The sequence below is a fragment of the Xiphophorus maculatus genome, chromosome 22, assembly GCF_002775205.1.
Source record: "Xiphophorus maculatus strain JP 163 A chromosome 22, X_maculatus-5.0-male, whole genome shotgun sequence".
Classification (NCBI taxonomy): domain Eukaryota; kingdom Metazoa; phylum Chordata; class Actinopteri; order Cyprinodontiformes; family Poeciliidae; genus Xiphophorus; species Xiphophorus maculatus.
This window is the reverse complement of record NC_036464.1, coordinates 29,081,939-29,107,061: the sequence shown is the minus strand read 5'-3', so window position 1 is coordinate 29,107,061 and position 25,123 is coordinate 29,081,939. Positions and strand designations below refer to the sequence as shown.

The 25,123-nt window shown below is 39.0% G+C and overlaps 3 protein-coding genes across 4 annotated transcripts; all 3 read right to left on the bottom strand.

The window, feature by feature from the left end:
• Positions 1-564: 564 nt before the first annotated feature.
• On the bottom strand, positions 565-4,796 carry LOC111606697 (neoverrucotoxin subunit alpha-like; the record flags this gene model as incomplete). The annotated part of the gene is made up of 3 exons (XM_023327840.1): positions 565-1,911; positions 2,047-2,093; positions 4,663-4,796. Coding segments are annotated over 3 exons (696 nt in total), but the record flags the coding sequence as incomplete, so codon positions are not given.
• A 409-nt stretch (positions 4,797-5,205) lies between these two features.
• Positions 5,206-12,052, bottom strand: LOC102231458 (NLR family CARD domain-containing protein 3-like; the record flags this gene model as incomplete). The annotated part of the gene is made up of 7 exons (XM_023327856.1): positions 11,976-12,052; positions 9,345-9,473; positions 8,609-8,704; positions 7,718-7,784; positions 7,339-7,567; positions 5,463-7,254; positions 5,206-5,239 (listed from the first exon to the last, which is right to left on the bottom strand). Coding segments are annotated over exons 2-7 (2,298 nt in total), but the record flags the coding sequence as incomplete, so codon positions are not given.
• Positions 12,053-17,147: 5,095 nt separating this feature from the next.
• Positions 17,148-25,107, bottom strand: rnf166 (ring finger protein 166). Of its 2 annotated transcripts, none has more exons than XM_023326947.1 (7): positions 24,522-25,107; positions 21,759-21,915; positions 21,478-21,590; positions 21,249-21,363; positions 20,929-21,036; positions 19,355-19,468; positions 17,148-19,243 (listed from the first exon to the last, which is right to left on the bottom strand). In XM_023326947.1, the coding sequence occupies exons 1-6, from the start codon at positions 24,704-24,706 to the stop codon at positions 19,403-19,405; spliced, it is 744 nt and encodes a 247-aa protein (XP_023182715.1). In that variant the 5' UTR covers positions 24,707-25,107; the 3' UTR covers positions 17,148-19,243; positions 19,355-19,402. The 2 variants fall into 2 exon arrangements, with proteins under 2 accessions (XP_023182715.1, XP_023182714.1); XM_023326946.1 differs by having other exon boundaries at positions 17,148-19,246; positions 24,522-25,106.
• Between the last annotated feature and the right edge of the window lie 16 nt (positions 25,108-25,123).

The following is a 25,123-nucleotide window of genomic DNA, read 5'->3' as shown; positions in this document are numbered from 1 at the left end:
CTCGGGGCAGTCACCCCCAAACTGGACCAATGGCTACAACAGATCCCAGGAACAACATCAGACATCTCAGTCCAGGAATGTGCAGTCCTTGACACAGCCAAGATACTGTGCAGAACCCACAAGCTCCCAGGCCTCTGGTAGAGGACCTGAGCTCAGAGGATAAGAACCACCCGCGGTGGGTGAGAAGGGAATTGTTTTTTTTTAATATATATATATATATTTATTATTATTATTATTATTTTATTTTTTTTATATATATACAGTACAGACCAAAAGTTTGGACACACCTTTTAATTCAATGAGTTTCCTTTATTTTCATGACTATTGACATTGTAGATTCACACTGAAGGCATCAAAACTATGAATAACACATGTGGAAATATGCACTAAACAAAAAAGTGTAAAACAACTGAAAATACCCCTTATATTCTAGTTTCTTCAAAGTAGCAACCTTTTGCTGTGATTACTGCTTTGTACACACTCTGCATTTTCTTGATGAGCTTCAAGAAAATAAAGAAAATCCATTTTAATTAGAAGGTGTGTCCAAACTTTTGGTCTGTACTGTATATTGATTTCTACCACAACTGACATTAAAAATTAAAATATGTAACAAAATATTTTACATATACTGTATATTCACCCGCTTCAATTCAATATTAAATAGATTAGCTGGAAGAAATAAACATTCTCTGAAGTTCCTCGGCAGATGTAATCCTCAGGATTTTCCATTTCCATTTTGCTGCATTTACAGTATTTGACTTTTATAAGCCTTCCAGGGCCTACTGTTGAGAAGCATCCTCACATAATAATGCTGCCACCACCATGCTTCACAGCTTTCTTAATGGTCATCTTTTAAAACAACAGAAACTTCACGTTTACAAGAAAAGGAAACATAATTCTAAACGTTAGCAGCTTCCAGAAATGTCAAACATTAATTAAAAATTTTAATTCAGTTTTAAAACATGTGGAAGTTTTTTCGTTGCAGGTGGCACCAAAACTACCTTTTAGCTTTAAAAAAAAGATATGTTTAGAAAAATAGGAGCCAACACAAACAGGTAATGTCCAGTGATTGAGAAAAACTGCCCAACATTTAAATTAAATCTGAATCATGAATGAAAGGAAAACACCAAGAGAGAAACACAACATCCTGACATTCAGTGTAAAGCCTTGACTGGAAACAGAGAAACAACGTGTGGATCCTGGAATAATCCCAGCTTCTATCTTTAAAGGACTGGAAGAGGAAGAGGTTTCCAAGGAATTATTTAGGAGTTTAAAAAACAACAGAATCCATGAATCTGAAAAATGTGTTTCTGAGTGAAAGAGAAAGATAGAGACTGAACTATTTTTTCAAGAGTAACAATGTTTCTCTGACAGGAGGAGACTCTTTAGACTCAACTCAGCACAGAAACACTGAGGAATAAACCCTGAACCAAAATCCAGGATACAGAGGTTCAGTGAATGTGGTGTTGAAGGTGTGGAGGTGGGTCAGTGAGTCAGAGGAAACACTGTAGAAGGACAGAATGCCAGCAGGCCAGTCCAAATACACTGCTACTCTGTTAGAGACAGAGGAAGAGGGGGAGGAAATGTTTGTTGAATTGCTATTGTGACAGGCAGTATAACCACCTTTAAAGCATCTCAGACACCAAGACTGATCATTCCATCCAAACCAACAGTCTCCTTTCCTCTTGATTCTTCTGTAACTCACTGATATGTCAACATTTCCTCTCCTCTCAACTTCCCAGTAACATCGACCAGTCAGACCAGTTCTACACAGCAATTGTGCAGGATCAAATCTGTCTGGATGATCAGGATATGACTGAAACTCCTTCAAACGTGTCACCTCCCTGTTGTCTTCAGACAGTTTGAGGCTGTTGTTCACTGTGTTTGTGTCAATGGTGAGTTCACAGGAATCTGATGGAGAGAGCACACATGATCCAGCTGCAATTATTGATAATTTATTGACACTTTGATGATGAGAATAAGTGATGTGATGTTTGAAGATGGTTGCTGCTTTGTTGTCATGAATCAAATGAAACAAACACTTACACTTCCTCAGACCAGGTGTCAACCATTGGACTCCAGCAGGCTCCACCCTGAAAGGAAGAGGGAGATCAGGCAATCGGTCTCTTTCAGTATGTAGACATGGACATTACATGCCTCTCACACACACATTGTCCCACACTGAGGAAGAAACAATACAACATTTGAACACGTCCACTTGTAAAAATCCAAAGAAATAAAGAAGGTTTGAGAGCATACAGACATCTGGGCTATGATGATGAAAACATTTCAAACTGCAATGACTGTAGTTAGGGCAGTTGGTGCTGCTGTAGCACAAATCATTTCTCCAAACACAGGGAAAACCCCAACAGAGAGGAGAAAGGAAATCCCTCAGTAACAACCTGATGAAACACACTGACACCTAAAAATACATCAAGAAAGGAAATATTTTTGGAAACTCCAACTGATTTAATAATCACCATTGAAACACAATAAATCTAAACACTGGCACAATACTAGTCCATCCACATTCCCACAAAAATTCAACAAAGAGGTAACTTCTACATTTCTAGAGGACATAGAATATCTCAGCTCTGTTGAGGAGCTGGCCTGCCTTCAAACTGATTCAGTGTAAAAGAATTACTTTCAGATGAAGTCAGACTAAACTGTAGGATTGTTGCAATGTTGTAATCAGACAGACCAAAAAGAAAGCTTGAAGTTCTTCTCCTGTTCAGCTCTACGTACTAATGTTGGCCAAATTAAGCTTCATGAAGCAAGGAAGTTTTCGAGGTCCTTTTCTTTGCCCGAAGGTTCACTACTCACTAGTGACATCTGCTGCAGAAACTGACAGCCTTGTCACTCAGATCATATTTCCAAAAATTTGTAATTGCAATATTGTCACAACGTTTTTGTCAAACTTATGTTTAGTAAGAGTAGAGTCAATTGAATCCTATTTAACAGTAATGTTTTTAGTTATTAAAATTATTTGTAGCCAAACTAGTCCTGCTATATCTTGATTGTCAACAGTTGAGTTTTGTTTTCTTTTATGTCATAGACTGATTTGACAATAAAGACGTTTGATGTTTTAGTGTCTTAGGAGTGTAGTGCTTGTTTGTGTTTTGACTTTCTTTGCTAAGTTCTTTTTTCTTGGATTTCTAATTGGCTGTGATCACTTATATTTAGCTACGTGCAAAATTTTGCTCTTGGAACAACTTTAAGTGTGTTTCGGCTGTGCAAGACTGATGCATTTTTGCTTATCAAACTATAAATAATAGTGGAAATTTCCATAAGATGAGAAATTGGGAGGTGAAAGAGTTAATTATTTTTATTTAAGAAGAATCTTATTGTGAGCGGTCAACTCAAAGTATTCCCAGATGTCAAAAATTTTCCTCTTGCAAACAACCAAGTTTAATGCTGTTCAAAGCGCTTTGCATCACAAAATCACAAAAATATAAAGTTATTAAAAAACACAATAATCAACAATTGAGAAAACCAGTAATAAACATTACATTTTGATGAATGATCGATACACATCAAATATGTTGGTCAATGTTCCGTTTATTTCGGCCACTGCTGATGACAAATCAGATGCTCTGATGCTCGACCAAATTCCATACAACAACCCATGAAGCAGCCCGGTTCATCACACATTTATCTTGAAACTGACATGCAAAATGAAGCAGTCATGTGTCCCATGTAATGCGAGGCATCTTTTGTTGTCAGTCAAACGATTGACAACATTGGATCAGTACAACTCCGTTACTTTTCCATCAGCTTCAGAATCTCACAGGTACATATCAATGGTGACTCTCAAAGAGCTAAATTTGTGATCTTTGTGGTTCTCCAAGGTGTGTTCCTCCCTGCTAACAAGTTTCAGAAACCGCAACTAGCCTGCAACTCTCTGCAAGAAGCGATTCCAGTTTGTGGTTGAGCTCACGTAGCATTTGAGTCTGAGCATTCAGAGCTTCGCATACTAAATCAGATTGGTTCAGTTACTCTGTGATCCTTTTTTAGACTGAAGTTTCTGTCTGAGGTGAATTATGTTTATCTTTTAAACGCTTGCAACGGGTGCTTTTATTACATCCCTGTAGTATCACTGTAACTCTCTCTGCATTAGTGTTAGTCAGGTATGCCTTGATTGACTGCAGTTGGTCCGGAATGTTGCAGTTTGTCTTCTGACATGATCTCAAAGTTGTGAACAGACTCCTGGGTATATCTCTGACCTCCCAGCAGCTTTATGTGACCTCCACATCTCTTTAGATGTAGCAATATTTGCTTTTAGCTGAACCAAGTTCTAGGCTGGTTCACATATGTGATCGAATGTTTAGGGTTATAGACTCTAAATTGCTGAATTAACTACACCTACACAACAGGCAAGCTCTAACTGTTGAGGCTGAGATTTAGCTCTGTTTTACTTTGCTGTCACTTTTTTCTGTCCATAACTTTGAGAAATATTGCATCTGTTTTTAGTGCTTTAAATCAGATTAAACTCTAAATTGAACCATGGTCTTCTGTTTAAATCAACTCCCTACAGTAATGAGATACAATACAGTGATCATGTTAGTTATTTTTAACATGTTAAGTTATTATCAAATTCACTTTAAAGTTAGAAATTAATTCTTCCTCCTCTACCAGAGGCACTTGCAAGAGCTTCCTCCATACCTGAGAGTGTCCAGTTTCCACTGTGGATCCTTCAGCCCAGCTGACAGCAGCTTCACTCCTGAGTCTCCTGGATGATTGTAGCTCAGGTCCAACTCTTTCAGATGGGAGGGGTTAGAGGTCAGAGCAGAGGCCAGAGAAGCACAGCCTTCCTCTGAGATCAGGCAGCCTGACAAGCTGCAGAAACAAAAGATTTTGTATATATTTAGCTATTTTTTGCTGCTTGTGCTTATTACATGTCTGTGAGTTTTCTGCAGTTGACTTAAAATACTTTAACAAATTTTTCAGAAAACATTCAGCTTAAACAATCACACTGCATTTTCATAGGAAATTTTATTTTTCCTATTGAAAATAAACGTTGACATCTTTAATAGCTGATAATGAACAGAAACTGAGAACACTGTACCTGAGAGTTTCTAGTTTGCAATTTGGACTCTTCAGTCCAGCAGATAGAAGCTTCACTCCTGAATCCTTCAGGTTGTTGTTACTCAGGTCCAGTTGTCTGAGACTGGAGGACTGGGAGCTGAGAACTGAGGACAGAGCTTCACAGCTTCTCTCTGAAAGGTTACAGCCACTCAGTCTGAGGAGATAGAGAGAAAAATTGTCATTAAGTAATTCATCAAAAACCAATGTTCTCCTTGGAAAGATTGATGGAACTGCCTTATTTTACACATCTTTATGTTGTCTTTTGTTGTGAACTGGTTAATTCTAAAAGAATTGAAACAACAAAAATCAATATTTACCACTCCATTAGCAGATTTATCACTATCAAAAATAAATACAATAATAATTTGCATTCTTACAGAGCTTTGTTGGAGGCTTTAACCACTGGCAGCAGTCTCAGAAGAACCTCCTCTGAAGCAGAATATTTCTTCAGATCAAACACATCCAGATCTTCTCCTGATGAAACTAAGATGAAACCCAGAGCTGAGCACTGAGCAGGAGACAGTTCATCTGTGGAGAGACTCCCAGAAGTCAGTGATTGTTGGATCTTCTCTAATAGGGAACGATCATTCAGTTCATTCAGACAGTGGAACAAATTGATGCTTTTCTCTGCTGACACATTCTCACTAATCTTCTCCTTGATGTACTGAACTGTTTCCTGATTGGTTGGTGAGCTTCTTCCTGTCTGTGTCAGCAGACCTTGTAGGAGTCTCTGGTTGGTCTGCAGTGAAAGCCCCAAGAGGAAGCGTAGGAATAAGTCCAGGTGTCCATTTGGACTCTGTAAGGCCTGATCAACAGCTCTCTGATGGATGGACTTTGTTTCTAAAATCTTACATTTCAAAGACATTGTAGATGTTTGTGTTTCTTCCATCAGGTTGATCCCAGAGTTGTTAAAGGTCAGATGAACATGAAGAGCAGCCAGAAACTCCTGAACACTCAGATGGACGAAGCAGAACACCTTGTCCTGGTACAGACCTCTCTCCTCTTTAAAGATCTGTGTGAACACACCTGAGTACACTGAGGCTGTTCTGATATCAATGCCACACTCTGTCAGATCTGATTCATAGAAGATCAGGTTTCCTTTCTGCAGCTGATCAAAAGCCAGTTTTCCCAGAGACTCAATCATCTTCCTGCTCTCTGGATTCCAGTGTGGATCTGTTTCAGCTCCTCCCTCATACTTCACCACCTTCATTTTGGTCTGAACCACCAGGAAGTGGATGTACATCTCAGTAAGGGTGTTGGGCAACTCTCCTCCCTCACTGCTCTCCAACACGTCCTCCAGAACTGTAGCAGTGATCCAGCAGAAGATTGGGATGTGGCACATGATGTGGAGGCTTCGTGATGTTTCCATGTGGGAGATGATCCTCCTGGCCTGTTCCTCATCTCTGAATCTCTTCTTGAAGTACTCCTCCTTCTGTGGGTCACTGAACCCTCTGATCTCTGTCACCATGAAAACATTTTCAGAAGGGATCTGACTTGCTGCTGCAGGTCGTGTGGTTATCCAGAGGAGAGCAGAGGGAAGCAGTTTCCCCCTGATGAGGTTTGTCAGCAGAACATCCACTGAGGTGGACTCTGTAGCATCAGTCAGGATCTCCTTGTTGTTGAAGTCCAGAGGAAGTCGACTCTCATCCAAGCCATCAAAGATGAACAGAACCTGGAAGTTTTCAAAGCTGCAGATTTCTTTGGTTTCAGTAAAGAAGTGATGAACAAATTCCACCAAACTGAACTTTTTCTCTTTCAGTACATTCAGTTCTCTGAAAGTGAATGGAAATATGAACTGGATGTTCTGGTGGGCTTTGTCTTCAGCCCAATCCAGAGTGAACTTCTGTGTTAAGACTGTTTTCCCAATGCCAGCCACTCCCTTTGTCATCACTGTTCTGATTGGTTGATCTCTTCCATGTGGGACTTTAAAGATGTCTTCTTGTCTGATTGTTGTTTCTGCTCTTTGTGGTTTCCTGGATGCTGTTTCAATCTGTCTGATCTCATGTTCATCATTGACCTCTCCAGTTCCTCCCTCTGTGATGTAGAGCTCTGTGTAGATCTGGTTCAGAAGGGTTGGACTTCCTGCTTTAGCAATTCCCTCAAACACACACTGGAACTTCTTCTGCAGACTAGATTTAAGTTCTCGTTGACAAGGTGCAGGAATTGTTTCTGAATGAAGAATAAATAATTTTTATATATTTTAATTTAGAATGATTTTTCCATCAGATCCAATCTTTGCATAAATCCTCTTACTTCTTTGCAGATGGTCAGCCAGCTCCTCCTGCTTCATCGTCCTCAGGAAGTTCAGTGTGATCTTCATCACTGCCTCTCTGCTGCTCTTCCTCTGCTCGTCATCTTCACCTTCCACCTCCTCCTCTACATCTATTTGACAATCTGAGCATTCTGGGTCATCTTGACTCAAAACATTCTTGATCTTCTTCAGTTCATTCTTCACAAACACGACAATTTTTTCCTCCAGCAGCTGAAAGAAAATAACATATGAATGACACATCAGACTGAAATCATGGAACAAAACATCAAATCCATGTTAGACAGATTTGTCTGCAAGTTGTAGCATGGAGATGACTGTGAACAGAATCCATGGAAAAGCAGCAGTTGTACATGTGCAGACCATAAATATGGAGTCCAGCTGTGTTTGGTGCTGCTGGCTGGGAACTTCTGAGCTCTGCAGGTCCACTCTGTGGAGGAATCAGGAACAATTAGGAAGTCTGTAAATATTTACCTGACAGTTTTTACAGATGAAATCTCCAAGAGTGTCACAGTAAAACATCAGATGAACACATTACAAGGAAGTTAGAAAAGGAAGATGAAATGAAAAAATGAAAACCAGTAACACCAGAATTCACAATATATTTGTGAATATCTCAGTGCTAACTGGGAGGAAGCTGGATTTCTGTTCTTGGTTCCTGATCGTGGCCTGGCCTCTGTGAAACTAATAAAGCCAGGATGAACTGATGGCACAAGGGAAAGTTTGGCTTTATTTCTTATCTTGGATTTTTGAATCCTACTTAAGTAATTTAAGAACCTTGTGAAGCCAATAGGACCACATCATTTGCAAAAAGCAAAGATGCAATCCCAAGGCCACCAAAACGGATCCCCTCAACACCTTGGCAACTCCCAGAAATTCTGTCCATAAATGTTATGGACAGAATCGGTTACAACGGGCAACCTTAGCGGAATTTAACTCTCACTGGAAACTAGCCTGACTTACTGCCGGCAATGCGGACCAACCTTTTACACCAGTTATACAGAAACCTAACAGTCCACATCAAAGGGCCTGGTACCCCATACTCCCGGAGTACCACCGGGGTCCCCAAGGGACAAGTTCAACTACCTTCTCCAAGTCCTCAAAGCAGTGATTGTGCAAACTCCCTTACACCCTCCAGGACTCTCCACACAGAAATGTGGAAAAAAGAGCTGAGATCAGGTTAAACACATGTTAGAATGAAAACATTTCAGACCTACTCAGTTCACAGAGATACAGCAGTTAGATACAGCTCACCTCTCAGATGGTGGAGGTCCAGGAGATTTAAAGTTAATGAAGTCTTCCTTTGACGCATCACTCTTGAAGGACACACAGCTGGGTTCTGGTTTGAGTCTATGATAGATTATGACAGAAAAAAAAAACTAGGATTAAAACACACCAGCTTCTGTCCACATACTAGCCAATATTTACATTATAGACCCATAAGAGTAGGAACCTGGTTGAACAATGGGACAAATTGTCTCCAAGTTAAATAATGATTTCATGTTAATTGCCTCTTCAGGTTTGATGTAGGAGAACTCTGGGTAAAAACAGGGATCTACATAGATAACAGAGGTTCTGCTACATTTGATTGATTTTCACTAGATCCTGTCAGTACCTCCATAGAGTGAGTTGTCAGAAAATCAATATAAATATTATTCCATAAATGTCTGATCATTCATCATTCTTTCACTCATGAAAAATGTTGAACTCATGTTGGTCATCAAGATCCAGGAAATGTGTTGGAAGTTTTCCCAGATGTGTCCTGCTGTAACACAGAACTCTAACCAACAGGCTGGTGTCACTCAGCTGCTTCTGCATCACTGACTTGATGTTTGGAAGAACACACTGATACCATGCTGAGCTGCTCTGTTCATTCTGGATGAAGCACCAAAGAGGAACAGCAGCTGCTTCATCATCACGTCTGTTTTGGTTTGATATAGTGTGAATGTGTGTGAAAAGGGTTCTGGACACTTAGAGATGGTGATCTCACCTTTGACCTTTGCTCTGGCTCTCATCTTCATCTTCCCCACACAGAATGGTTTTCTCCTCTTTGAACTCACGCTGATCCATGTTGCTGAATTCACATCCACATCAGCTTGCACACACTTTCTACCTTCACCTGCACATGAAACACAAATCATTCATCTGCAGATCAACTCTGATCATCCTTTACATCAATAGCGCTGGAAAAAGATCAGCTGCTACTGAAGGCTCATTTTCCTGTCAATGACTTTGAAAAGACCCTCATCACGTCTGGCTGTGATCCTCTGGATGTTGGTCTGGATCATTTTTCCGCTTTTCTTTCTAAATTTCTAAAACCCAGCAGTTTATTGTTGAATTGATCTAATAATGTGAAGACATCACTTCAGCCTTGGTAGGTGTCCACTGTCCTCTGGGTTCCTGTATGTCTCCAGACTAACATGTGATTGACTGATTTCCTCAACATCCACAAACCTTCATGAACACAGAGTTCCTCCTCTGCCTGGAAGTCTAGAAAATAGCTCATTTGATTTCAGTTTATAAGAAACATAAATGGTGTTTTTCTTTCTTTCCTCCCTTGTGTCCTTGTTTCTGGTCTTCTTTCCTTACATTTGACTGTCTATCTTTCCTACTCTTCCTCCACTTTGTTTTAAGTTAATAATTCATTTACATTGATGAAAATGTACTTGTTCCACTGGCAGATTATTTCACTAATAACAAGACATTTTTTCCATTTTATAAGTGAAACAATCACCCAGAGAAGTCACTCTAGCCTTTTCTGGATCCAGACCATGGCCTCAGAGTTTGAGGCACTGATCCTCAGAAGATGAGTGTGTACCGCTCCAGTGAAAGCTGAAGATCATGATCTGATGAAGCCAATAGAACCACGTCTACAAAAAGCAGTGGCGAACCCATGGCCACCAAATTAGATTGATGGCCATGAGATCGCCACTAATCGACCTTAGGCAGTAACTAGAAATTCAGTTTTTATTTCTAATTCCTCTTGCACCTCATATAAGAATAAATGTACACTGTAAAAAATAAATTATTGAGCTGAAAAAGAAGATTTGCCCATATTTAACAGAATGGTGCCAAACCTTTTGGTTTTACATTTTTCAGCCCTTGTTAAAGGTCCAAACATCCAGAAGTACAGCAGGCTTTAATTAAATATTATTTATCCCTGTGAACTAAATTTATCTGATTGTTCTGCTGCTATTCATTCATTTCTACACTCAGCCATTCATCACTGATCAACAATCTGTTTCATTTCTTGGGTTCTGGTCCAAACTTTAGCCATTGAATCTGGAAGTTTTCTGCAGATGTTTCCAGAGCAACATCCCTGACTCCTAAAAAGATTTCTGGGTTTTCAAGAAGCTGCAACATTCTATAAGGTGGCCCAGTTCCTCCAAAATGAGTGATTTTCACCAACAAGGCCTATTGAAATCTTTAATTTCTCCATGTCTATCCCTTCCTGGGTTACTAACAACATTAAAAAGGAAACTCACTTATTTGACAGTTTTTTTATGCAGAAATCAAAGACATCAGAAGATCCCAGCTGGTGACAGATTTTTATAAGGTGGGTATCAAAGCCTGAGATTCTGAAACTGGAATCATGAAAATGAACTGACTCTAAACCGGTTGGAGGCTCTAGATTCTCTGTGTTTTCATGAACAAATGACTTTGTTTAAAAACATTTATTTGTTTTAAATGTGGATTTAAGGTAAAATATTCCCTACAAGATCTTTAAACTCCTCAGATTCTCTGTTTGGGAAATAAAATTCTAACTCATAATTCTCCCACAGTGGAACAAAAGACTGATCATTTTTAGGGGGGGGTTGGTCTTTAAATCTGACTATTGGAAATAATTATTGTTTTATTGATGGATTTATTAGATCTAATGTTAGCCTTTTGGATTACTTGTCTGTTTCATGCATTCCACTCTAAAATGTTGAATCTGAAGAGGTTTGAAGCTGTTAAAATTTCCTGGTCTGATTCAATTCACCTTCAGGTTTTCAACAGTTTTTTCAATCTTATCTCTGAGCTGCAGATATTTTACAGCTGCCATAAACAACAGGGTGGAGAAATATGTGGACAGATGAACCCGCAAATTATTTAATCACTTTCTACATTTATCAACTGGACCTTTGTTCTTAACCTGACAGAAACACGTGTTAATATGATCCATAAGGTTTAACTGGCTGTGAAACCTCTAAAGAGACAGTTCAGGTTTCAAGTTGACCTTTGAACATTTAGTAGAACGAAAGCAGGACCTCTAGAGCATGTTTTTGTCAGACTTTTTGGTTGGACATTTAAAATTGGTTTAACTGAACATGAAGGCCATTCCTGTCTTTAATCTAAATGTCTGTCTCCCAGACATTTAGATTTCAGACGGATCATTTGAAGCTATGAAACTTATTGGGTCAACAGAGTTCTAGTCATCTAAATATCACATCTAAACATCAGTTGTTCATCATGTTGTTTTTCTCCAGTTCAATAATCTGTAGATTAATTTTCAAACAGCAGAGATGAAACTTTGCGCTGAAATCAGAAACAAACATGTTCTCCAAACATCAGGGAGCAGAAAGAAACAGGAAAGTTCCTGAAGACAAAGTACAAGTAGAAAAAAAAGAAGCACACTTACAGTTAGTTCAAGTGGTCCAAAAAGTTGAAGAAGAAAATCTGAACTAAAGAATGAGACATAGGTAGGTTATCTGCTTTCTGGAAGGAGGCAGCGCTTCACCTGCGATGGAGGCGGGACATGTAGGAGGGTGGAGCAATGGGAGCAGCAGTGGAGTTCCTGGAAGCTTCAATGTTCAAAGTTTTTTTCTGATCCTCAAGGAGTCGTTTGGTTTCCAGCTGGCAGTCAGACATCAGAACAGAAAATAACACACACACACACTAAACACCAATTCCATTTCCTGGTTTCCCTATAAAAAGCTGAGAGCTGGTGGAATCAGCTCTCAGCTGATTCCCATGGCACAAGTTTTTGATCTCCACAAGGCTGCGCCTGGCAAGCATTTGAACCATCATGTCAATGTAAAAATAATAATAATAAAAAATAAATAAAACCATCCTGACTATGAGGAAAATGCGAAAGCTCCTCCACGGTCTGAACCACTGGCTCACTAACACACCGTTATTATTGACGTTCTTCTCAATAATCTTTATTGACCTTCCAGAAATGAAAGTCTTCTACGAGTGACTGAGTAGCTTGTTCCATGTTTACTCTGATATTTAGATGTTTTCTTTTTTCTTTGGTGATGATTTTTTTTTCTTTTTTTCCTCAAGTCTGGGAGGTTGTTGGAAGGCCTCTTTAACATCACCCTAATCTTCAGTTACTTCCACAGATTCAGATCATTACTCTGGTTATATTGCTGGTAATATTACTACCAGCCAGAAGAAATATGTTGATTCAATTCAATCTGCCAAGAGTATATATTTATATCTATATTTAGTTTGTTTCTTCCTCTGTGTTTTTGGTCATATCTCTGAGATTCTACTGTAGGAATGAATATTTAATATCCACATCTATGGGCTGTTTGAAGGTCTGTTAGTAATCAGCCCCAGCTGAATGGGAGCATACATATTTTTATTTCATAAAAACATTTTCGGCAATGATTAACACTATAATAATTGTGTAGGATTTCAGACATCACTAATAATTGTTGTGATGTCTCATAATAGCAATAAAGAATTAAAATATATACATTTGGTATTTTGTGAACAACTTCTACATATTTCAGACTGAACCAGATCCACTTTGTGCAATTTGTTGAGTTGTGCAGTGAATTGGATGGATTATTTTATACTGAATAAGCTGAAGATTAGAATTTTTTGTCATCCAAAACTCAGAATCTTGGTTAATGTTTTAAATATATTTGCCGTTTTGATGTAGGTGTGGATATTGTTGAATCAATCCTGTTTAACATTCAATATAATGACTGAACTTCCTTTCTGGTTGCAAGTTTAATTAGGCCAGCAAGTTGTAAAATACGTTCTGTATTAAGTGGTTCCATGTTCCATTTTATTCAATGATACTCTGGGTGCTGTGTGTTACTAGGTCTGTGTCGTTTAGTTAATTCTGGGAATAAGAAGAGTTTATTATGTCCAAAGATATGTTCAAAATGTGCAATGCGTTTAGAGATACATGAACTAAAATAGACGGGTTTACTCCAAAATGGTGTGTATGTTGAGGATGTAAAATTTGAATTAGTAATATTATTTAATTTCCACCAAGCTGACAGTGTTTCTTAATAGTTTAACTAATGATTGGAAAATGTGATGAAATCCTCCCACAAAATTATGGTTTTATTTTACATAAGCCATTACACTGCTGAGGTTGGGTCTATTTGATTAAGTACTGTAAATGATTTTGTATAAAATAATGAAAAACAATTGGTGTGCTGAGCCCTCCATGTTGTTTTGGGATTTGTAAGGTTGATAACTTTATTCTTGGTGGCTCATTTGTCCAACTAAATGTTGTAATTTACTATCTAAGGACATAAACCAGTCTGCAGTTGGTTGGATGGGTAACACGGAAAATAGTTTGTTCATTTGAGGAAGTATTTTCATTGTTATAGTTACTGCTCTACCAGAAAATGAAAGTGGTAAATTTAACCTCTGTTCCAAATGATTTTGTATTGATTGTAGAAGAGGTATGAAATGATGAGTAAGCAGTTCTGACAACCTGGGGGAAGATTTAATCTCCAGGTATATAATATGGCTTGTGCATAGTGTGATAAACATGCTTTGGGGTGTCTCATGAACTCTGGCTTTGTGATTTATGATCACTTTATGGTTTTGTGTACTTTTGGACTTTCATGTCCGGGTTCTAGTTCTGTTTTAAATTGTAGTCCCTGTTGTATTGTGGTTGTTCTCTTCCTTTTGTCTATCGTTAAACTTACTTCCTGTTGCTGAGTTCGTCATCTTTTTGCTCGGGTATTTTTAGTCATTATGTTAGCGTGATTTCTGTTTTCTGGAAGTCAGTGGTCTGTTCCTCAAATCAGATTAATCTCAGTTGTATCTGTCCTCAATTTGTATCTGTAATCATAATTGCCAGCATTTATTGCCACTCTCTATTTTGTCAGATTCTTCGTGGGAGGGGAAGTTGTTTTTTTTTCTTCTTGTTACCAGTCCCAGGATGTGCTGTAGTTTATCCGGTCCCAGCATTTCTGAAGCTTCCACTGGTTTCTCCCATCCAGCTGAACTCATGGAGTTAGTGGAAACATTTTAAGGTAGAATGGAATTGAACTGGATGAGATACACACAAAATGACTGGATTGTAAAATAGTTTTATTCAAAAGAATAAAAGTGGACCAAATTAATTTCCAGAACATTTTTTTAGACGCATAAGCAATACAGTGTGTTCTCAGTATAGAAGACATAAATCTAACAGACAGCATAGCAATGACAAAAAAATATGTTGAAATCAGATCAGGGAGGACTCATATGATACATAATGTGTTTCCCACGGTAACATAGTAGAGAAACAACAACAAAAAAACTTAGTAGAACAGTTTCGTGAAAAATATCAGTTTGGGGGTTTATCTTCAGAACATAAAACAAACAGTGACAATGAAAAGTCCAAAAGAGCTCAGGTTCTTGAGAGACTCCCATTTTTCTTCCGTCTTTACATAACAGCACAGTAATATTGCTTAGAATCTGAAGGAGGTTTTTATATCAAACGTAATGCCCCTTCATGGTCAACGGTTAATTATTAGCAGATTTCTGACAGGGTTATGACTAAAGTTTGTCATAGTGACATAAATGGAGAATCAATCATCACCCACATGAAGTAAAAAAAAAAACAAACAAAAAAACATACATTATTTTTTTCCAAAATCTAGAGCTTCTATAACCCTCAGCAGCAGCTTTACAAACATCTAGCCTGCAAGTGGCAACATAATGTACATAATGTGACCAAAATAAGAGATGTAAACTGAAATATTTAGAATACAAGCAGCATCCATCTGTCCATCGATAAAAACAGCTCCATCTTTCAACTTATCCACATCAGGTTATTGTGCTGATTAGGATTTACAAGACTTATGTGTAGCTCATATTCAGTACAGCATCTGTATGGCTGGGAAAAGACTGCCATCTACTGGCTAAACTGTAGCTGTGTATGAAACTGATGTATTAAATTTGGTAAGTATAGCAAAACTGTCTGTTCAGACAGACAGTCAAAATTACCTCTACATAATCAGACAGGAAGTGGGCTGTGTTTTTCTGTATTTACCCCCTGTAGGTTTCTAGAGATGATCTCACTGGGTCTGGCTCTGGTTTCTTCCTGTTAAAGGAGAGTTGGTCATTTCTGCCACATTAATGCAACATTAATGCTTGTTCAGTACCATTAATAATATTATTCCACAAGGAATGGCTCTTTGCCAATAGCCATGAGTCGGTCAGGCGTTAGCAATAACACCTGACCAACTAAATGGCATTAAAATTCAAATCATACTGTTTGGCGTCACAATTTTGATCAGATGGGACTGTCACTAAATCTAATCTGTCACTATGTTTGGATTGTATTTGGATAATTTAAATGAAATATTTCAAGATAATCAGAGGTGAATTGGAGCCGTGTGTCCTGCAGAAACCTTTCCCAGGACGCGAGTTGGGAATGATGCCACACCTACGTTACAATTCAACATATTTATTTTTGCTGCTAACTACCATTAGCTTTGTGAACAAATGTATATGTTTTAAAAAAAACTAAAATAACATGTTCACAAATAGAGGTTGCACAGACGTTAGGATGCACTTCTTACAGGCATAACCTGTAGGAAGTGCAAATAAAGGATTTACATTGGCCTCTCAACAGCACTACATCCCCCAGCAGCCACCTTGAATATTTAAAGTCACTGCTGCCTGGCAAGCCTCAACGTTCCCGTTGGAATTCTGACTCCAGGGGGCGCTCTTGTGGAAAACTGACATGTTTGCACCAAAAATGTTGGACACTATGGAGAGAACCTGATGGCAACGTGCCAAGAATGTCACTGGTGAGTAAAACTGGACGCAGTAATTACCTTAATGTAGACAATATAATGTGCTATTTTAGAGGTGTGTAAAGTTAATTGGTTTTTAAACATACATGGGATTAACACCTGACTGGAGTTTGTATCTGTACAGTCTTATATATAAATGACTGGAATCTGTATGTGGCACCACTTCAAACCAGTCTGGATTGCTAAGCCTTGTTAAACCTGTGACTCTTCCCGGGTTGGACGTTGTTATCCTTGTTGGCTATTACAGAAAACTCTGCCAGCTAACTCAGGATTACTTAATCTGAAACAATTTTCAAATCCTTTACAAAATCCGTTTTGTCTGACAACTTTTAGTTGTCACTGATTTTGATTTTTTTTCCTGATGCACTTTGGGACTTTTTGTACCTTTTTTAGTCTTTTATGTAACTGTTTTATAAGTACTAAATAAAACCCAGTATGCTGCAGTCGTGTGTTCATCTTCAACAGTGCAGCCGGATCTGCTGGAGATGAAGATGGAGCTTTGAAGTTTCCATCTCTTGATGTTGAGGAAGGAATGACAGCTGAGAGAACAAATGGCTCGGCTTCCAGTAGTTAGATGTTGCGTATAATGTTTGGGTTACTAAAGAAAACCTACTGAGCCAATGCTGATGTCCTCACAGTTACTTGCATCTAGAACACAGGTGTCAAACTCCAGTCCTCGAGGGCCGCTGTCCTGCAACTTTTAGATGTGCCTCTGCTGCACCACACCTGAATAGAATAATTAGGTCATTAGCAGAACTATGGAGAACTGATCTACACAAGGAGGAGGTAATTAAGCCATTTCATTCCAGTGTTTTGTACCTGTGGCACATCTACAAAACTGCAGGACAGCGGCCCTTGAGGACTGGAGTTTGAGACCTCTGATCTAGAACCTGGACCAAATAAGAGGTCCAGACCTACGCTGGTGACAGAGGGTATAAGTTGTGGCAGTTTACAGAAAATTGCTGGAGTGTCCAACAGTCAGCCTAAACAATGGATGAAAGCCACTCTACAGAACATACCACGTATGGACCTTTCCCCCCAAAATATTTGAGATTCCATCAAGACAAATTTGGCCCTGGTCCTAAAATAACTGCAACTAACTCACCACCAGTTTTCTGCTGGACGGCAGGGAAGAAACGACTAACACTGACTATTTCTTCCTGTGGTCAGCATTGGACAACGTAATGACAAACAGAGCAATGAAAATGGTTTTGCCCCGTTTATATATTTCATTTTGCTTTTCTGACACTCTTAAATGTTTCAGATCATCACACAAATTTCTATTTTGGATCAAGAGGATGAGCAAAAACAAACACCAGTGTAAGTCAGAGTTCGTGTTTCTACAGAATTAGAGAGAGACTGAACAAAAATGTCCTCCACTGGAGAGTTCAAAGGTCAGAACAACTGCTGATCCAAAAGAACATGAAGGTCTGTCTTACCAGAAAACATCTGGATGAAACCCAAGACTTTGTGGAAAATATTTTGTGAACTGATGAGACAAAAGTGGAACTTTTTGGAAGGTGTGAATCCAGTTACATCTGGTCTAAAACCAACAGCATTTCAGATTAAGAATATTGTAATGGCAGTTAAACACGGTAGGGGCAGTCCAAAGAATCTGGAGCTGGCCTGATTCCTCAAGACCTGGATGACTTTCCATAATTGATAGAATCAAGACTTTTAAGCTCTAATCCCACAGGAAAAATATCCAGGTATCAGTACGGGACCATAAGCCCAAGCACACTTCAGTTCTGCAGCCGAAAAATGATCCAAAGTACTGAAGCAAGGCAACCTCAGAAAGACATTAGGAAAACAAAAACAATGGAAGTTTTGGGGCGGCCTAGCCAAAGTCTGACCCCTTAAATCCAATTCAGATTCTGTAGTATGATTTTAAACACTTCAACATGGCTGAACGAAAATATTTCTGCAAAGTAGAGAGGGCTGCTATTCCTCAGTGGTGATGTTGAAGACTTATTACCAGTTATTATAAATACTTGAAGTTGATTCTGCCAAGCAGTCATTAGAATTAGAACCGGACCCGTTACTTCTCCACATGGGTCCAGGTTCAGTCATAAAGGAATTTCTTTCCTTTATGATTGAAATCAACATTTAAAACAGCTTTTTGAATTTACTCAGATTATCCGTGTCCAACATATTTTTATAATGATCTGGAACTTTTAATTGAGACAAAAAAGCAAAAACAGAAGAAATGTGTAACTGACTGCGAGGCCTCTGCCTCATAATCAAACCTGTAAAACTACTATCAGGTTAGTGTGGGGTGGTGGGTGCACTGATCACTGATCATGACCGTAAAGCATATTGTGGACAGCAACATGAATGGGCATTCCGTGGGATAAAATGCAAGTCTACTGAAATATTCTCACTTCCGAGCAACATAAAAAGTCCAGTTTTTGTGCAGCCTGACAATGCTGCTGAAGAATCACCTCCAGTGTTTTGTCTCTGAGGAGATGCGTGGATTTGTGCAGATGCTCGTTAGATCTTGCTGATGGGGCAGCCAAAGGTTCCGCCCTGGTCAGTGCAGAAGCAGAAGCTGAGGCCAGCTTACTCACAGTGTCTACCTTGGTGGATCGGTGCATGTGGTCGGGGAGCTGGACCACAGAGGAGGCCTTAAGAGTCAGCAGCAGGTTTCAACAAACAAACAGACTTTTTTTCTGAGGAGGTAGCCCTTCACGCTGCAGTGGCCCAAAGGGGATCTGATGAACTGCTTTCCAAACCGTAGATGGGGGGGCTTGCAACGGTCAAGGTGTCTGAGTTTTTCCTGGGTGGTAATTGGATCCACTCCGGACCTGCGGTCCAGCCCGTCCTCAAAAACGCTCAATTCATACGGCGCAGTGAGGATCGGATCGGTCACGCTGCTTTTGTTTTGGAATAAAATGAAGGTGCTCTGCTACACCAGGAAGAAGGAAAAAGAAGTGAGGTTATTATTTAAAGTTGGCTGCAATTTTATCATACAGTCGAGTCAGGTGCGTCCATGTGACGTCTGAGAGGTTCTGACCCGTGGAAGAACAGCAGAGGAGTGGAGAGGACAGAGCGGGGTCTGATGTCAGTTTTCAGCCAGTGACAGGGCCAGAGCCGCCTGAAGCGCTGCCTCTTCATCAATACTGTAATCCTGATGAAGGAAACAAACAACAGCCGTTAGCTGCTGCTGGGTACTTTGTTCAACATGAAACACTTTGTGTCATTTTCCTAAAACTAAAAGACTGTGGATTTCTGCCAATAACTCCCACAAAGACAGAAAACTTCAAAATTGCCAACTTGTGTGTGTGTGTTTTTATTTTTTTTAATTAGCAGAATATCAACAAAAGATTTGTGCACATTTATAATGGACACACAGCTGGTAAGTGACTATCTGGTGGGGAAGCCAAAGTGAGAAGTTCACATTGAATCATCATGAGTATAAATCTCATGTTCAGTGGTGATTTTTGATGCAGTCTGGAATGATTATATAACATATAATATGCAATGATGTTTAAAAGCAACAACTGGATGAACATGTTTGAATGGACAGATCAAGTCTGTTAACTACGGGGGGGCGATATGGACTTTGAATTTTATCCAGATACTTTGCGGTACTATTGTGATAACAATAAAAATTATGATAATAAAAAACAAACTTTTATGTCTTTCTTAGATAAATTTTTGGCACGGCCTTCACAGCGCCACAAACAAAAATGCTGTTCCTGAAAAACATTCCCATTAGAAATATGCTTCTTCAGGAGACTGCTTACTGATAAAAGTGAAATTTATATCACTGAATTACACACAGTAGCTGAATTTAATCATATTTTAGAATTTACTGATATTTATTGATACCCTTGTGGAACAAACAATGGAGAAAAAAAAGTAACATTTTTGTTTTGTTTTTTATTTAACACCAATAATTGGAATTTATCAAGACAACGACAAATCAAAATTCCAATCATGACGAGAAATTTTTCACGATAAGTAATAAACGACAACCAAACCTGCTGTTAATGTCATGACTCACTGTAGTGTGTAGTTTCTCTTTGTCAGCATATAAAGCATTTGTTCGACAGCTCTAATTGGACCAACCAATACTAAGTCAGAACCACAGAAAAATCCCAGGGACTCAGTGAAGATTAGAGATGCAGAATAGTAGATTTTCAGCCAAAAAACTCTTTTGAAAACCATAAATGTAAACAGTACAAGTATTAAGAGATTTTGTGGGGTTTTCCATAGAAATATTACAAATTGTGTAAGATTTCTTCAGGGAAGATAATAATTATGACCTTAACTGTAACTAATTTCATCACCAATTATGTCATTTTCTAGAATATGCTCATAGTCTACTGCAGTGTTTCTAAATTCTAGTCCTCTGGGGCCACTGTCCTGCATATTTTAGATGTGTCTTTGTTCCAGGACACCAGATTCAAATGACCTCCTCTGCATGTCATCAAGTGCTGCAGAACGGACCTGAAACATGCAGAAACACTGATCTACAGTAAAAACATGTGGCAGTGCAACAGCATATCCATAAAGCTGAGTTTAGAAAAAATATGCAGCAACCAAAAATAAATATTACATCAGGTAGGATAGAACTGGACTTACAACAAAGGTGTCGTATGAGAACTTGTGTCTGTGAAGAAGATGCTGCAGAAAGTTGGAGCTCTTATAGGTGGGGTCTTCCCATGGCATGGCTGAACACACTGGGCACACCTGTAGGGACAAAAACATGAGCGACCACCGGTCAGGTTGCTGGACCTGCTGATATAAAGTTCACAGCAGCATAACGTCATTTGGTTGGAACGAGTCGTCCAACACCGTTTAATGTCCAACATTTCTAACAGATTAGAAGAATCATCCTTTTTTTTGGAGGGGAATTTTTTTTGGAAACAGCCAATCAAATCCCATGTAGCGTATCTCCTCACCACTTTGTTGGGATCATTGCGGTGGTTTTCCATACAGTGCTTCACCAGTTCCTGCTGGTCCAAGTTTCTGGCCCCACAGAACGGGCATACGAATGTCGACCGGTTTGGAATATTGCTGCACGCCAAAAGACACGAATGCACAAAAAAAGTGTCAAATCATTCCTTAGAAGAACAGATGCTTCTTGAACCATCAAATGAACCATAAAACTGTGTGAGAACATGTGTGTACCTTGGTATAGGTTGGGATGTGGGGACCACAGGGACAAACTTGGGACAGTTGGCTATCTGCTCTTGTACTTTGGAACACGAGGAAATGTGGGACCTCATCTTTACCAGAGACACCTGTCAACAGACCCGATATTGTTACCTGCATGTCTGAAACGATGAGATCAGCTCCATGTCAGTCAGAGCAGATGGATAACAAAACATCATCAGTAATTCATGGGGAGATATACAGTGAATTAAGGACCAATGACATGACTTCTTTAACATGGAGGAGTTATTCTGGACCTTTTTGCTGCAGCCTCTGCAGGGGGCTTTGTAGGAGGCCAACTGTTTCTCCACATTGGAGGAGCGCTCCACTTTTTTGGGGTCAAAGGGCACACGACAAAGAGGGCAGAGGGGTGAGGCCACCTGAAGACATGGCTGCAGACATTCCCCACAGAACCTAAAAGACAAAGTCAAGAGACATCAGTTCATGGGCTTCACCCAGAGCTACTGTGTAGCACACTGGATTCAGTCCTATTGAAATATAATGATTTTACTGATGATCTCAGAGACATTTGCATTATTTAGATTTATTTTTATTCTATTTTCTCCACATTTAGTAAACGCTAGAATTAAACTGTCCTAAGATTCCTGTTTAGTTCTTCGATTTGCTTTATAACTAGACTCCTGTCGATTTATTTCTGTCTGTAGAGATCAGAACAACAAACTCTAATAGCAGAGTTATTAAGAGAAACAAAAGAGAGAAGAGAGAACCACTCAGAGACAGCGTCCAGAAATATTTTTTCTGCGACATACTAAATAAAAACATTCTCATACTTCCATTTTAACCTTTTAATTTAAAAAGTGTTTGTCAACCATTTACTGATCTTATAAAAGATTGTCACATTCCATGTAAAAGCATTTGCATTGTCTATCCTCACAAATACTAAGAAAGTACAGATGGAAGGTGATGATGGTGTTTCGGGGGTCAAAGTTCAACACTGACAGCAATTACAAGAACAAATCTCTGCTGTTAGCTTTGTACTTAGATAGTACTGTAATACAGAGGTTATAAAATCATCTGTATCACAGTAAAATCCTGCAGCACAGATTAATGCAAGAGCAAAAACCGTCTGTGTTCTGTGACTGTTGGTTTCATAAAAAAATATTAAAAACTTCAGTGACAAAAGGACATTATAAATAAATTTCCATGACAGCATCATTTTCCCCCCCCAACAAGCAATCTGAAGATTATGAGATGAAGGAAACCCGAAACTACAGCCACGGTTCTGAATATCCAGTCCCATCGAGAAGCTTCTCTCATCTTTATGAAGGCAGAATTAGATTAGAGCGAGCCGGAAAAGTATAAAAAGAAGAATACTGACACATAAAACATGAAGCTATATTGGTGGCGACATGAATGCAGGAGACATTTTTAGGTGATGTGGTTCATTGTGTCTATGTAACCTTTTTTTATTACTGCAGGTACAATGCCATATTGGGTATTATAATAATACTATAGCAAAATGCATACAACAAGGCATGTTAAATGAGGATACTTTACAATAATTCATATACAAAGCATCATATATGAATGCAGAGGTTTTCTCTATATCTTTCCTTGCTCCACAGACACAAATCATAGTAACAGAAACATAGTATTAATTCTAGCAAAGCTGAATATGAATTAAATTAGGCTTATTTAATCAAAAGGGGGGAAAGGGCGGTAATAATAAAAACAACAACAACAGCAATAACACAAGCAGGATGAGAATATCACACAAAATAAAAATAAAAACTTTTTTTAAACGATGACGAGGAGTAAAACTATATATTTATATTTATTGAGACATACTTATTTATTAGTATTTTATTTATGTATTTGACTTACCTTCGAGAGTTGCTATTTTTAAACTTCGTTATGCTTTCTTTCTTTAAAAAAAATCACAAAAAAAGAAATTTGGATTCTGAAAAGAGTATTCTGATGCTAAATAAAAAGATGATAAAAATTCTAATCACAATATTGAAAGTAAAATCCTCCAAAATCCTGAGTTAAAATTAGCTCTGGAATAAAACAGACAATAACTAATATCACCAATTAATAGCACCCACAATGACCGGACAAATTTACTTAAGTGGTGGCAGAATAACTTATTTAATCATAAGTGGTGACCAAACAGGCCTGTTGATAAATTGTCCGAGAGGTTATTGCGATAAACTATTGTTGTTTTGAGATCCTTTTAAAGTATTGTTATGGTATATGTGTTTTATTATGCAAGGACACATTCTGAAAGATCAATAAACTTCTAATGAACATTTAACACTGGAGCTGGGAGACATTTAAAATGACCAACATTTTAATAAAGCAACAGAAACAATAAATAAAATTAATGATGAAGTCTCTATAAGCAAAATTGTCTTTCAAAATAGGGCTAGTTGAGACCAAAGCACCAGACTGAAGACTTTTGTTATCCAATTTTTGGTAGAAAGAGAGAGAAAGTAGAAATTAAAATGATTGAATTTGTTTTATCATGCGGTTAATTGATTTATTGCGACAGACCTAATTCTAACATGACATTTCTTTTTTCAAAGTGGTTGAGCAGGTTTTTTCATGCAGAATCCCTAGTTTACCGGGTCACATTACAGCTTTGTTTTGGTGATAGTTAAACTCAGTAGAAGCTGCCTTCTGGTATTTTAATTGATGTTTTATTAAGCCATAATGTGAATTAAAGTCAGAGTTTAGTTTTTTATTTTTAATTTTTGGGCTGCAAATGTAAAATGTCAGGTTGATGTTTCAGACTCTTCTTTTTTGTTTTGTTTTTTTTTTTTTAAACCAGAGCTCATTGCTCAGTAAGAACAGTCAGTAAGAACAGTCAGTAAGAACAGTCAGGAGTCCCTGCTGTATTTGAGTGTTTGTCATCCTGTGCTCATCCCGGTTCTATCAGAACCTGGTCTGGGACTTGTTGAAGCCAAATGATGAAATGTTTGGACCACAAACAACACGGCGAGTAACCGTGGGAAACGACATCCGGCCTCAGACCGTGAAATAAGAGCAGGGTACTTTACGTGTGTCCGCAGCTGGCGATGCTGACGGGTTTGTGGTAAACCTCTAAGCAGATGGGACAGGAGAACTGGCTCTCTACGGCCTCAGGGGGGGCTGCTAGCGGGCCGGGGCCGCTGCTGGACTGCTGCTGCTGCTGCTGACGAAACTGGGTGCTCGCCGACACAAAGCTCCGAAACATCGCCATCATGGAGCCGAAGAGGAGCCGCAGTTGTCGACAAAAGCCTCACCAGGGGACTAACAGTTCAAACTAGCTAGTGCATATTCCGTACAGCGGATGGGGGGAAAAAAGGGTCCCTCTACTACGGCTTTTTCTAAAAAATAAATAAATAAATAAACGAGAGAAATGTCTCCTCTGTTGTTCAGCTTTACTTCCCCCTGGCTGGAGAAGACATGCCAGAGAAGTAAACATTGGGAGCAGCGCTCGCTGGCGACTGAAAGCACGACGCCGTGATGCTTGACCTCAATTAAAACCCTCGACCCATAAACGTGTGGAGCGCAGGGAAAGCTGCATCCAGATGGCTGTGAGATCCGCGCTGGCGGCTCCAGAGACGCGCTTGCTCGCGAGGCTTCGCCGTGGCGCTCCGCGCGCTCAGCTCCCTGGAAG